This window comes from Pygocentrus nattereri, chromosome 16 (assembly GCF_015220715.1).
Source record: "Pygocentrus nattereri isolate fPygNat1 chromosome 16, fPygNat1.pri, whole genome shotgun sequence".
Lineage (NCBI taxonomy): Eukaryota > Metazoa > Chordata > Actinopteri > Characiformes > Serrasalmidae > Pygocentrus > Pygocentrus nattereri.
This window is the reverse complement of record NC_051226.1, coordinates 30,678,049-30,693,133: the sequence shown is the minus strand read 5'-3', so window position 1 is coordinate 30,693,133 and position 15,085 is coordinate 30,678,049. Positions and strand designations below refer to the sequence as shown.

Below are 15,085 nucleotides of genomic sequence, written 5' to 3'. Positions count from 1 at the left end.
TTCGGCAACATCTGAGAAGGTGGTGCAGATGGTCCCCTGCAGATGTTGTGTTGTTACGAAAGGCATCAGCAGATTTCATTCCCATTTATCCACATAGAAATGGCTCTTAAATTAGCCATTTCATGTAACAGTGCTTTAGAGAAAAGGAAGCTGTGTTCCACTTTTGGCTTCTGCTGCTTTTAAGTTTATGCTAACTCTCCGATTTCTAGTCTTTTCCAGGACTTTTAAGGCTTTTACACAGCAAACATGTCAGAAAAAAATATTGCAAAGGATAAAAAAAAATTTCTCGCCAGAACCTGCAAGAAACACCACTGGGTACCGTCCTAGGGACATGAACAGTAGTTGAATACTCTGATAAACTGAGTATCTGTAAAATGAGCTGATTTTGCTCAAATTAAACAATTTTGCACCCACTAGGATCTATAATCCTGTTAACTAACAGGAGCTCCAGTATTAGCTCTAGAATTACCACTAGCATTCGCTCTTGTGAAGCCACAGCCACTAGTCAGTCGTCCACTTCATCTGACACAATAAAATACAGATTCAACTCACAGTGGTTACATGATTTTGCCATTTTGTGTACGTCTTTGTGGACTGTTAAATTTCTCTTTTTCTAAGTGCTACCACCAAATTTTGTAGGCCAGTCAAATGAGCACCATGTCTAATTGTGATTGACATTAATTTTTAATTGCATTTGTCTGAATTGCTCTGATTGGACCCCACAGTTTTATAATTCCATTAAAAAAAAGGTTGTAGCTTATAGGTGTTGGGTAAAATAAGCTTCATAAGAATGTTTTTATTTCTTTCAGTTACCTTATTTTAACGTATGAATGCAGGGTTTATATGACCTTGAACATGCAAATCACATGATTTCTGTAGAGTGAATGCAATTTCCAGTATTTCTTTACCAAAGTCCAGTGAGAGCAACAGTGACTATATTATATAAATATTTCACTTATACAGTCTATGATTTCAACTTGATTGTAACTTGCTGCTCATTACAGTACAGTAGAAGATTCTGAGGGGACACCATATTTTTCGACTTTGCTGTTGTTTTTGTTAGTTAGCTGCTTAGGTTTCCTGCGAGAGGATTGTAGTCCACCGAAGGAGCTGAACATATTGCTTTAAAAGTAATTTAATAGCTAAGTATTTGAATGAGAGGGCTACAATCACAGATGTTAATATTTATCATGTATTTATACATTCACTTTGACAGCCATAATATTTTAATAATAGTCCATATAATTTTCACATATTTTTCTGCTGTGAATAAGAACTATATTTGTCCCTTAACATAATATATAAAATTATATAGTTTCATGTTGTCAGCCCAGGTTTTTCACTTCCACGCAGTTAACCAAGTTCATTAGTTTTCATACTAAAAAAAATGTATTTCATGTTCCCATATTAGAAAAGTGAAAGGAGCGCAGAGACTTTCACCGCTTCATTCAGGTGGAACTTTATAATGAGTGCTTTCGCACATATTTTTGGATGTCTCTAACCCAATTTGAGTTGCTAGCCTCACACCTGACAAAGCAGAGAACAAGCTTCCAGTAGACTTTGAGCAACGACTAGCACTGTGAATTAAAAATACCACCTTCTTGTTCTTTTACTGTGCTGTGTGTACTGTATATAATAACGTGATCATCAAATTAAGTAACAGTTTTTTTACTATTGATGGATATCGCTGTGCCAGTGGCAGACACAACAATGATGAATAGAGTGCGATAGTCATAAAATTTTAGTTTGGGACTAATAAAATAATGTAGCATGAATAAACTGTGTTAAGTATGTAAAAAAAGCTTTAATTATGGAACAAAAACTGCTGCAAGAGAGTTAGCATCAAACATACACGCTAGCTATAAATCTGCTGCTGCCTTTGCTGTTGCATGTTGTGAATGTGTTTTGTTTTTATTTCTTTTAAGTGGTCTGTTGTTTGTGAACATCTCATTTACGTGCTCCATTTTTCTTTTTGTTTGCTGTTTTTCCCCCTACCCCTCTGGTCACCGTCACTCCAACCCCTTCCCTTCCTTTCCCCTTTTCCTTCCTTTCCCTCCTTTTTTTCTCGGCGGCCGGCAGTGTACTGTGTAACCTCGCCCTGCAAGGACGATAGGTACAGGGCCCCGCCCCCGACTCCTCCCGGCTACCAGGGCCTGGCCTTGGGCGACGAGGGAGGAGCACTGCGGCCGCCACATTTAAAGCCGCCCGACTATAGCGTGGCCTTGCAAAGGTCCAAGCTGCTCCAGAGCCCTGGCACCCTGGCCGATGCGCGAAGACTGGTGGCCGGTCAGCGTGGCTCCCTCGCACGGCCTCCCAGTGTAATCCTCCAGGCTCTAGCAGATAGCGAGGAGGGTATGTGCTTGAAAAGCCCCGAATCAGCATGGCAAGCATGGCATGCCTGCTTGCTGCTCGATACCAGTTCATGCAATGTCAGTCAAAAGTTTGGACACACACTGAAGGCTATTCTTTATTTTTCTTTCGTTGGAAGAATAGGCATTCTGCAGTCTGTGTCAGGGTCCATCTTTAAGCTGGTTTTTCAATGGAGAAAATTAGTTTTTTTCCTTTAAATGTCACTGGATCCTCTGAATTAAGAAATTGCAGAAGTGTCAAATTTCAAATCGTGCTGCAAGAGAACAGCTGCATACAGAACTGAGACCAGTACACTGGCAACCTCACCAAAGTGTTGGTATAAAATATTGTTTATCCCCATCATTAGATTGTGAGTTTGATCCCTGGTGATGCTACAGCCATCCGTAACCAGGAATCCAAGAGAGCACATTTAGCTTTGCTCTTTCTGGGGGGGTAGGATGGCCCTCCCATCACTCAATGCAGTGCTAGCCAGCACAGGAATCTGTTAGCAGATGTAACAGAACTGTTGGTAGGTGCTTTCCTCCAAGCACATTCAGCTGTCCAGTGATGTTGTATTAGCAGCAGTTTGAAAAGTGACCCACTTCACATCCTAGAGCTGATGGTATTGTACTAGTGGGTAGAATTGGATACATCTAAATTGAGGAGAAAATCAGGAAAAAATACATTTTAAAAATTGTTTATAGACTTTCTTCTTCAGTGGCAGCTTGCTTGTAGCAGGTACATGGCATTATTCATATTTCAAAAGCTAAACACGATCCTAATTCAGAGGGTGCAGTGATATTCTGGGGGAAAATGTACACAGGACAAAACATATCTGTTTGGAACATTTTCATTTACCATAGAGCACAACAGTGGCAATTTCCAAAAGCATAATTAAAATCTGCCATAGAGAAATCCACCAGAGTTTCTTGTGTGGACATGATGCTGTCTACAGAATGACGAGTGACTTCGGTCTACAGTAACTACAGGTCTACAGTAAAGATACCGAAACTATGAAATAATAATTTTAAATTATTTATTGACCAACATAGTGTTAGCATTAAGCAAATAAAAAACTATCTTCTGTTGTGGATTCTTCAGAGAAGCTTCTCTTTGCTTTAATGCAGTTTTTCATGCTCTCAGCATTCTAACAAGCAGCTTCAAGAGGAGCCACCTGCGAAAACCACATGCTTTAAAAAGATACACATATGCTAAGACTTTTTGTTGTTAAACTACTTGTTGGGGTTATTTAAGTTATTTAAAATTTTGTTTTGGACAGAAGTTTATTTATTTGTATTTGTCTTAACAATATACCTTTATATCAAACATCTTAAGAATATGAAAAACATACATTCAGTCAACAGTGTCTTAACTTCTACTGATATTGTATGTGTCATTTTGAGTTGGGCTGACTTGAAATGAACCCATATTGACAGGTCATAAAGGGGAATTCCTTCATCAACAGTTCTTTTGTAATTCAATCGTTTAGATGTAAAGAAAGTAATTCAGAGTGGTTTGACATGAAATTGTTCATTGTACAACACAATTGCCAACTCTTTGTTGTGGTGATGATAGGAACATGGGATCATGATGTCTGCAAATATAACACTTTTATTTGTTGTTCAATATGACCAGTGAACCTACACATCTTCTGAGTTTTAATATGTAATGTTGATAAAGGTAAAATAGTGGTAAATCTTAAACATTTTTCTTTGGGTACTATTTTGCTTTACAATGTCTTGCACATACTTTTCCACCATGAATGATTTTTGGGAGGGATGCATTTATTTGTTTAGTTATGAATGCCTTATAATCAATTAAATGCAGACATTTTAGCACAGTGACCTAAACAGTCTGCTCTGCTGGAGTGCAGTAAATACGTTTATAGGTTTACATATAATAGAAACATCTATGCAATGTTGATAATCTTTTCAAAGCAATTATTATGACTGATCTGATGCCAGTATTTTTGTGAAACCTTGAAATAATGCATTCAAAACTGTCAAAACTGTGTATACATGCACTTAATAATCTGATAACTGCAGAAAATCTGATTTTCTCAGTAATCCAATCAACAGCAGTGCATTAGAGTAATCAGATAATGTAAAACTCCAGGTCAGGCAGTATTTGGATTTCTGCTTTGCAACCGGCCAGTAAAAAAACAAGACAGCATGACATAAGCGCAATGTAAAACTCAAACTTTATATTTAAAACATCACGTCACTTAAATATGACCATACATCACCTGTAAGATGATGAATATATAAATCCTTTATTTTGTCAGACATGTATTTGGTTTCTGCGTCGCTCCAAAAGTGTTTTGCTACCATGCTAGTCAGATATTTCTGGTATTGATGTCTGTTCTCGCATATGCGCAGGCTGAGAAATTCAAAAGAAATTTGAGTAAGAGTACACATGCACTGAGAAATCTGATTACTGAGCTGAAATCCAGCTCTCTATCAGATTTTTTAGCAGATTTCTAGACCTTACTCTGATCTAAGAAACTGAAGTATGCTGTTTACATGACTATTTGAATAATCAGATTATGAAATCTGATTATGATTGGATGGAGAGCTTGTAAACATCTCAAAATTCTAGAAACATATGAACTTGACTGACATCCCATTCTTAATCCATCCTACAGCTGTAACAGCTTCAACTCTCCTGGGAAGGCTTTCCACAAGGGTTAGGAGTGTGTTTATGGGAATTTCTGACCATTCTTCCAGAAGCCCATTTGTGTGGTCTGTCGGATTGAGGTCAGGACTCTGTGCAGCCCAATCAAGTTCTTCCACACCAAACTCACTCATACATGTCTTTATGGACCTTGCTTTGTGCTCTGGTGCGCAGTCATGTTGGAACAGGAAGGGGCCATCCCCAAACTGTTCCCACAGAGTTGGGAGTATAAAATTGTCCAAAATCTCTTGGTCTGTTGAAGCATTAAGAGTTCCTTTCACTGGAACTAAGGGGCCGAGCCCAACTCCTGAAAAGAACCCACCATAATCCCCCCTCCACCAAACTTTACACACAACACAGTCAGACAAGTACCCTTCTCCTGGCAACTGCCAAACCTTGATAGATAGATAGAGAAGTGTGATTCATCACTCTAGAGAACACGTCTCCACTGCTCTAGAGTCCAGTGGCAGTGCTTTACACCACTGTATTCAATGCTTTGCATTGCGCTTTGTGATGTAAAGCTTGGATGCAGCTGCTCGGCCATGGAAACCATTCCATGAGGCTCTCGATGCTGTTCTTGAGCTGATCTGAAGGCCACATGAAGTTTGGAGGTCTGTAGTGATTGATTCTGCAGAAAGTTGGTGAACTCTGCGCACTATGCCCCTCAGCATCTGTTGACCCCACTCTGTCTTTTTATGGGGCTGAACACTTTGTGACTGAGTTGCTGTTGTTCCCATCTCTTAAACTTTATAATACCACTGACAGTTGACTGTGGAATATTTAGTAGTGAGGAAACTGTTTCTCTAGAAAGGGGCACATCAAACCACTCTGAACAACTGTTTACATCTTAATGACTTAATAATGCAAATTCTGAAAAATCAGGGGAATTCCCCTTTAAGTTGGTCTGCTCGAAAGACTTCAATCTGTAACAGGAGCTTATTGTAAATGCATCTATCTTCAGTGTAAAGGGAAAAAAATCTCTTGGCAAGATTCCTTTAAACCAGTCACAATCCATTGCTTGACTTGGTAAGCTTTCTGTGTTTGATGTGTAAATGTGTTCTGTGTAAATGTTTTTGTAGTGCACTGTTTCTTGTTATATAGTAGTTTGATATGTTTGGTTGGTTTAATGTGTTTTGTCTAGTCTTTCAGATTCGTTTATCGTCTCTGTCTCTTGCAGATGAGCAGGTGTCAGCGGTGTGACTTCAGCAGAATGTAGACAAGGGTCCACAGTGTGAGGACAACTCCATAAGCTAAAGCCTTTCATCTAGAGCACACTCCTCGCCACTCCACAGGCAGTGCCACAAAGACTTGTGCAATCCCAGGCTGCTTTATTATGTCTTCTTTTTGTGCCATGTTGCAGTCATTTTGAAGCGCTTTTTAACCATCTTTCACAAAACTGCACACACTAAGACGAGACTCCATATAAGAATCTTTCCATTTTGTATGCTGTTCTGTGTGTTTTGTAGTACCTTGCTTTGGACCAATTGGCAGTTTATTCCTTTTTTTTGCCAATGAACAAAGTCTTGCAGAGTTTACATTTGAATTTTTTAATTTCTGAACATGTGCAAGAGGAATGAAAACAATCTTGAAGATTTGTGAATGCATCGCTAAGCGTGTCAAACTTTTTTTGCTCAAGGGTACCTCAACAAGTGCTAAGCTCAAAGTGACTCCAACAAATGGACAAATTTCAGAATTCTTACATATCTAACACCTGGTATTGACCATCTTGAGGTGATCTGACAGCGAGATACAGCTGGATTTTGCATGTGTGATATGATCAGATTTCTTGACTGGAGAATGGATGAATGAGTTCTTGTTTGTGTACATGTACAAAGCGTTACTAATGTTTAGACCGCATGGACTGCTAACGTAACTTCTACACAAATGCAGGAGACAAAGAAAAGAACTATGCAGCTGCTCTCTGATGATGCAGCTGATCAGGTGTTCCTTCCCTTGGGACACTTTAGTGTTCATGCTCCAAATGTTGTATGATCATATGTGTCTCTGACCACCCCAATGTTGGTTTGATCGGTCAAGAAATGAGTCATCGGTGTATCTGTGAAATACACTGCGCCCTGTGCACACCTGTACTTAGCACTGTCCACTTATGATTAGGCCACTCAGGACGTACAGTACTGTGCGGAAGTCAGTTACCTCGTTTTTAGAGACTTGCTTTCAGTTTTTCAAAGAAGTCCTCGAGAATATTTTTCTGGACCTCCAAAGTTTAGTCTTAGAAGTTGGTTGCACTTTCTGCTTCACGCAATCCAAGACACATGTGGACATCTGGACTGGATGGAGTCCATTGTTTTTGAGAGCATCAGTAGCTTCTTTGTTCACAAATGTGTTGTTCACAAATTTTATTTTTGTCCATTTCCTTTTCTCAGTTATAGCTTCTTGAAAGCTACACATTTCTTTCAGGCCCAGAGTCCATAGCTGTCTTTTCACAGTGGAAGGACGGACAGAAACATCTGTAGATTTTTTTCAAGTCTGAAACATGAGTGGGGCTTAATTTTCTCCACTCTCTCAAAGATCAAAACCTTTAATACTGTTATTAGGAGTCCCATTTTCTCTATATTTGAAATTTTTTATCTCCTGTTTTTACTTGCATTCCTACGACCTTCCCCTTCCATATGCAATGGGATATCGAAGGTCTTTAGAAATATCTCCTGAAAAGTAAATAACTTTTACTTACTGGCTGTTTAAACTGAAAATAAAGGTCTAGAACTTTTGCACAGTACTGTATGTTAATACCAAGTGTGATAACTGATGTGTAGCAGTATTGATACATTTCCAGGAGCTTATAGAATCTTATTTCTATATTCAGAAACCCCATGATTGCTCAGCATGTGGTCTAGTTCCTGGATGGATGTTTACCTAATGGAAGTATACAGAGCCAAACATCAGCCTGTGTTTTGGGGCCAGTTTACTCCTTTCAGAACATGCATTCCTTCTCTAATTTTGTTAGAGAATTCCTCACTTTGAATGTGCATCCTTTCTTTGGATTTGTAAGAATGACTTGCCTTTTTTTTTGCCCTTCTTTAGTCTGAATTGGAGTAATACAGTAATAGGATTGGGCCTTATTAACACTTGCGGAAACATCCCAATCCAGCAAGCAGTAGCAGAACGTCTGGTCTGAGAGTCAAAACGTCTGGAAAATGTTCAGTTCTCGAGGAATATCACTTCTACAGCATCTCAGGCTATCGTGCATGACATCTCTCAGATGCTCCAACTGCTTGATTATTCAGAGACCAAAACTATTAGGTACTTATGTGGCACACTGCTGTCTGTATGTCCAATGAACTGTGCTTTATGAGAGTCGATGAAGAAAAAGAAAAGCTTAGTTGCTGTAAAATACCGAACATTCGCTACATAATTGCAGCTGACTGTAATGGCACTGTAGAATCGTAATAGTTATTAAAATTAGGCATGCATCCAGATCTAATGGGCTTAGCTTTTAGACGCTGGACTCGAGTGTGTTTACAGTGTATCCTTACAATTTGTTTACAGTGTTGATTGGAGCTAACTGATTGGAGCTATCTGACAGATAAACTGAACTGCATTGTTTTACTGTGCCAGGCTGATGAGTTATTTTTTAAAGCAATAAGATTTCTGTAGACGCAGCATCTCAAACTGTTATGTTGCCCACTTTAATGTACCTCATGCGCTATCTCAGCTGTAAATGATCAGTTCAGTCTGCCACTTGTTACCGTTGTACATAATCCCAGAGAGAAACGAGTCTTGCTTGTCAAGGGAAAAAATATATTTATATGCTAGTTGTGCATTTTACATTCCTTGTTAGTTGGACATTTTGTATAGTATTTTAAAGATACTGGTTTAAATGTTGTTGCTTCTTGCAAGTATATAAATAATAATTGTACAGTACATTGTAACTAAACCTTAGTTATCTAGGGTTAAGATGTAGAGGCTTTGTATTATACCAAGGGATAAAACTGGAGTATTACATTTTTCAGATTTTTTTTCCTTGTATTTTTGTTGTTTTGCCAAGCAACAACTTGAAGATGTTAATGGTAATATATATATATATATATATATATATATATATATATATATATTATATATATATATATATATATATATATATATATATATATATATTCATATATGAATTTTTACATATATTTTTTGCGTTGTTGTAAATGAATGTTCCTGATCATGTATAGTTGAAAAGAGAGCCCTCTATAAAGTCTGTATTTTGGATATTTTGTTAAAATAAAATCCAAGGTTATGATTGTCCCATTTTTTTGCCTGGCAGAAATTTTATCTTCTTTGCTTCCCCGCATTTAAACCTATATACTTCGGCGGTAGTTGTCTTTGTTTTACCAAAAATGCTGAAAAGATTTTACTCAAGTCTCTTAATGCTCCACTTTTTGATTCTTAGAACATTTGAACTCCAAAGGGTTCTTCAAATCCAAATCTAATTAAATGCTTTGAATCTTTGTTTTCTGTATGTTGTTAAAAAAAAAAAAAAAAAAAAACCTTGAAATTGAAAAACCTTGTCTCATGAAGGGGTAAGGGGTTTCAGAGGCTCTCAAGATATCTATGAAACATTGCCTCAAAACAATGTTTACATGTAACAAACCTGATGTAAAACAAAATCACTTTAAAAATCACTGTTACAAAGTTTTTGTCTAAGCCAGCATTGAAGGCTATTACAAAGGCTGCTCTATTGCCTCTGTTCAGATGGACACATGGAAGTCCATAGTAACCTGCTGTAGATATTTTAAAGCTGTAGAAAATCAACAAGGTTCCCTCACATTCCTTCAAAAAATGCTTACAGACTAATTCACAGTGACTAAATCAAATCAGGGATTGGTATAACTTGTTACATCACATATACTTGTTGACATCATGTTTCATCTATATATCTCAACCAGTGCCATTTTAGTGGATCTGTCTGCTTTATTTTCAGTGCTTTAGGTACATCTAGTCTGTTGAGATGATAGGTCCAACATATTTTTTAAACATAAAATGTTTTTTTAATTACCTGAGAGGAAACCCCAGCTGGAAAACTCAATAATGGGACTTCCAATTTATTCTAAAGTTCCTGGTTGTGGCTTTTGACTGGTATGTGTTGATGTACTAGGATAGCACTGAGGGGAAAAAAATCTAAGCTTGGGTCCAGTTTCCTACCCTGGTAGCATACAGAACATATTGTACAAGTATACTATAACGTGCCTGGCAATTACCTCATCACTTCACACATAGGGATACTTTTTTCAGCAATGGAATCAAATGTACATAAATATGATGGATCCAGCCCCCAGGCATGTGGTACCTACTAAGTTTGGTAAAGGATTGTACCTTTATGTAATTTAAAAAAAAAGGAATACAGTAGAAATTTTGATATTGTGCAAGTACAGGGTTGTAGCTCACCTCATAACTTGGGTTTGTGAACTCAATATCTGCAGAATTCCATTCTGAAAGTCTATTGAAAATATTGCCAGTGCGAGCACTGAGAATAACCATAATTTCCATTCTGCATCCTTCACTTATTGCAATAAGAGGAAGGTTTGGTTACCCAGTTGGGCAAATTAGCACAACTCTAAATATAAAATATTTCTTATCAAGGTATCTTTTGTCCTCATCTCTGTTCCTGTGGTCTTCTTTTCTGCATACCTGCTGAACACACTGTATGTCTTTTAGACAGACAGTTACTTGTATTCTCTTTTGTATTTCCACCAATGAATGTAAATACTTGACATATTTTTGTTTGAGAGAATGTTTAAAAAGATGATATTCTACTGGCGTTAATAGGGATGGTAATAAAATGTTTGATGTTTAACCTGCATGTCTCATTTCTAATTCTATTTTGTTTCTCTCTAATTACTTTTGCTGAAAAGAGGGGTTTTGCAGCGTCTCTGATGCAGTCCATAAGTAACAGGACAGAGTCCCTGCCAGCATAACTAGCCAAGAGCATGCTGAAAAATCAGAATAAATCTGAGGCATGCCCAAAACTGGTCCAGTGCTGGGTCAAAATGGTACATTTTTAAGAAGCAAGGATGCCCTGGTGAGCTTAGCAAGAGACCTGGCACACCATGAATGACCAAAGTAGTGGATACCTGAAGAGAAACTGTTGAAGAGATCAGGGACAGTATATAGGATGTAGGCTGACTGTACAACAGCCATGATCTCAGTGTTTACTGGAAGATCAACCCACTTGATAGAAAGGCCAAGAACATAAAGTCTGTTGAGTTCTGGGACAAACTTAACCGGAACTGAGAAGTCTGAGCTTGGAATGACATTATTTTCAGACCCATGCATGTTCAAGCAACGAAGTTGTCCAAAAACATGGACACCTCTAACATTAATGACCGATAACTTCTCAAAACTGCAAACTTTCTGGTTATGTTGACTGATGGGGAAAAAAAAAACACACCACTGTCATTTCATGTAAATGTAGAGAAGTGATACTTTATTACCACTGATGATGTGAGCAGTCACTTTGATATGATGTCATACGCTGACCTTGAGTAGCAATTCCCAGTTGATGGGTTGTTTCCTTTGTTTTTTCCTAGCCAGAGCTTGGAAGTTCAAAGTTGGTCTAAAGCTGGAATCAGGAAAGTGTGCTGAGAAAAAAGGAACTGCTCATGATCCAAAGCTAGCAGCTCATATGCAAAGCATGAGGGGCATGTGTGACTTCCAGACAGTGGAACTGGCCAACCTGTCATTACTGATAATACATATGTACTGATGGTAACAACAGGATGAATTAGAAAGTGCTTGAGTTGTGAAGAAACGCTATGTCTTCCAGACTCAATATGACTTTTGTTCAGGCTTCTGGGGTATTACGCAGAACACATGCTGTTTTCAAGATCTGCTTTATTGCCAATGACACTGATGCATGGTACCATCAGTATGAGTATGAAGTGCATAAAGTAAAGCAAGCAAACTCAATTGTTCTACGCAAGGCGAGTCCTGAGATGAACTCTGACAGTTTTGAGGATTGCCTGCGAAGACCAGCCAGTGAAAGCATGAACACTAGACTTAACCTTCGGTTATTAGTTTTGGTTCTTTTAGTGAATACTATGATTACACTATGATCATAAGTCAGAGACCACCCTTCACTTATTCCAGCTTCACTTTTCAAGCAAAACATCTGTGCTCAGATATAGAACGTTATAAAAAGCTTCTTGCCTTAGATATGAAAAAAACTTCAATGTTTCTGTCCATCCTTCCTGAAAGGATGTGTAGCTGTCATAAAGCTGCAAATCAAGCAAAGAAGCTGCTGGTGTTCTCAGAACAGACAGACCGCAACATCAATAAATAGAACTACTTGGATCATGAGGAGAAGCAGAGAATGCAACCAAGTAAGACTGAACTTTGTTGATAGTGTGGAATCATATCCATGCAGATTTCTATGACACGTGAAAGCAAAAAGAGTGAAAGCTGTAATGAAGGTTAAGTGTAGACACAATAAAAACTAAAAAAAAAAAAAAAAAAACATTTTAGATGTTGAGGATTCTGCATAATTGTATGTTGTGTTACCTGCTTACCTCCTGGCCCTTAACTGGTACTTAGTCTCTTTTGACTTGAAATTAAATGAATGACTTTGGCACAGTGCTGTAATTTGGATACTTATGAGAGTAAATTATGGGCCCACTTACAGTCCCTAAGGGTTTATGGAGTTTCCACTGAAAAACCAGCTCTCAAACTTGACAAACAGAGCATATGTGGTGGGAATCAGATCTACATCACTCAAATTCAAGTAAATCATCAGCCTGCATATTTGTATAATAGTGTGATGCCTGGGAAGGTCACCGTCTAATCACTAGGAAATAGCTGGCTTCATCGATTTGGTTCTAAGATGGAAACAGGTTGAACGATTATCACTGATATCCCATGAACATGGGTGGTAAAGCTGGGATGGGAAGAGGCGGGCACTGTGGACCGGAATACTAAATAGCAAAATTCAAAGCAATGGAAAGTTCACAGAGAATTTTTCAGGGCTGCAAATGGACATTTTTTTTCCTATGAAAGCTCATCATCCTCACAGGGATTTCGCTAGTTAAGTTCTCGGGAAATGATTCTCTGAAGTTACACACGCACACACAATGCATTATACATCATAACCCTGGAACACACCCCCCCCTTAAAGCAAAAGGGGGGATGATTAAAAGAAGGAATTAATCGTTGCAATTAATCATCACTTTTCAAGTACTTGAGATTCCACGCTAAGTTTCAGTGCTAATATCCTTTAGCTAAACATAAATTTGCCAGCAATAATTAGTTCACCAACGTGCTGCTGAAAGTGCTCCTTATTCTTTCTCTCTTTTACACACACACACACACACAGCCTTTATGACCTCAAAAAAATCTAGGAAGGCTATACCTTTGATTCCACTGTGTTGCGACAGCCCTCCATGTGCTTGTGTTTACCTTTTGGTCTTGTCCATGTGCTTCCTTGTTTTGATTCTTCCCTGTTCTGCCCCCTTGTTTCTAGACTCTGCTCTTGATCGTTTTCACCTGTCTTGTAAACCCTCTTGTTAACCACCTGTGTCTTGTAAACCCTCTTGTTAACCACCTGTCTTGTTACCTGTTCCTGTATTTAAGCCCTGTGTTTTCCCCTGTTAGTTTGCTAGTCTTTGTATTGTGTTGTTTCTTGTCGTATCTTCTGGCCTCCATTATATTTCCTAGTCTCTGTTTTTGTGTTTAGTCTGTATTCCTTTTTGTTATGTCTGTCCCTCCATCTCCCAAATAAATCTCACTTCTCTCAGCAAATGCATACGCCTCATCATCGCTCCCCAGTGTTACACACTGCAGTGCTTTAAGAAATGGTTCAGACCATCATGACAGCTCAAACATAGCGCTGTGGCCTCCCAGCAAGGAAGGCCTGGGTTTGATTCCCCGGCCAGGCGACCAGGGTCTGCTCTGTGTGGAGTTTGCATGTTCTCCCTGTGTCTGCGTGGGTTTCCTCTGGGTTCTCTGGTTTCCGTCCAAAGACATGCAGTCAGGCCAATTGGACATGCTACATTGCCCCTAGGTGTGAGTTACTGTCTGTGTCTGTCTGTCTGTCAGCCCTGCGATGGACTGGTGACCTGTCCAGGGTGTATCCTGCCTTTCGCCCGCTGGGACTGCTGGGATAGGCTCCAGCGTGACCCTGACGGAGAAGCGACTTAGAAAATGGATGGATGGATTAGCACATCAGACTGATGGAAGACTCTTATTTTGGTAAAACAAAAAATACTTGGTAACATGCTACTGTATGGTACTGTTCATAATGCTACATAACACCCATACCGGCTTATCAAGACAACTGACATAACTCTTACATGAATGTTTATAAATTTGCTTATTACAAACAGGCATCATGTGTCATAAAGGCTACTTTTAGCTTACTGATCAAAATTGGCAAATTTTGCCTTTATGGCAAATGATGCCTATTGGAATACAAGACAAAGAGAAACACAAGAGAAACACACTGAGCAAACACAACGATAAATGATCATTTAATTCATTAAAGGACAAAAGTTATCCAACACCAACTGGTCCGGCATGGAAAAGTATTCGGCCCCTTTAGTTAACCAAACGACAAAGTTGATAACTGGGATCAATTAAACTAGACCCACCCTTGATTCCTGCCAGCTCTGTTACATCTAAACATCACTTACAAAGAATCTTTCAAGCAAGGTAAGTAAAAGTCTTCGAGAAAGCAAGTTGTGAGGTATATTAGTCTGGAAAGGGATACAAAGCCATTTCTAAAGCCCTGAGGCTCCAGTGAGAGCCATTATCTCCAACTGGAAAAAAAATGAAAAAGTGCTGAATGTCTAAGGAATTGCAGGCCTTGCTTGCATAACCATTTGTATTATGTATGTGTTGCAAAACCTTTTTACTTCAATCATTTAAAAGTTTTGTGTTCTCCTTGTCTTAAATTCAGTATGAAGACCCAAAACCGTTTGACAAATATGCATAAAATAGAGGACAAAATGCTCATGAGTAAAGTGCAGTGGGTACAGTGAGTGCACTGTAAATTATATGATCTAATAAATCCTTAATATGTCTAGGCACATGAATTAAGAAGGCAAACAAAGTTTGCACAGAATCA

The 15,085-nt window shown here is 38.6% G+C and overlaps 1 protein-coding gene across 1 annotated transcript in view; it reads left to right on the top strand.

The window, feature by feature from the left end:
• The window catches only part of LOC108431857 (rap guanine nucleotide exchange factor 6-like), a 123,040-nt gene extending 113,993 nt beyond the window's left edge, over positions 1-9,047 (top strand). Inside the window, 2 exon segments of the mRNA XM_017705283.2 lie at positions 2,080-2,352; positions 6,200-9,047. Of these exon segments, the coding sequence (XP_017560772.2) occupies positions 2,080-2,352; positions 6,200-6,222 (296 nt within the window). The 3' untranslated portion in view covers positions 6,223-9,047.
• The last annotated feature ends 6,038 nt before the right edge of the window (positions 9,048-15,085 follow it).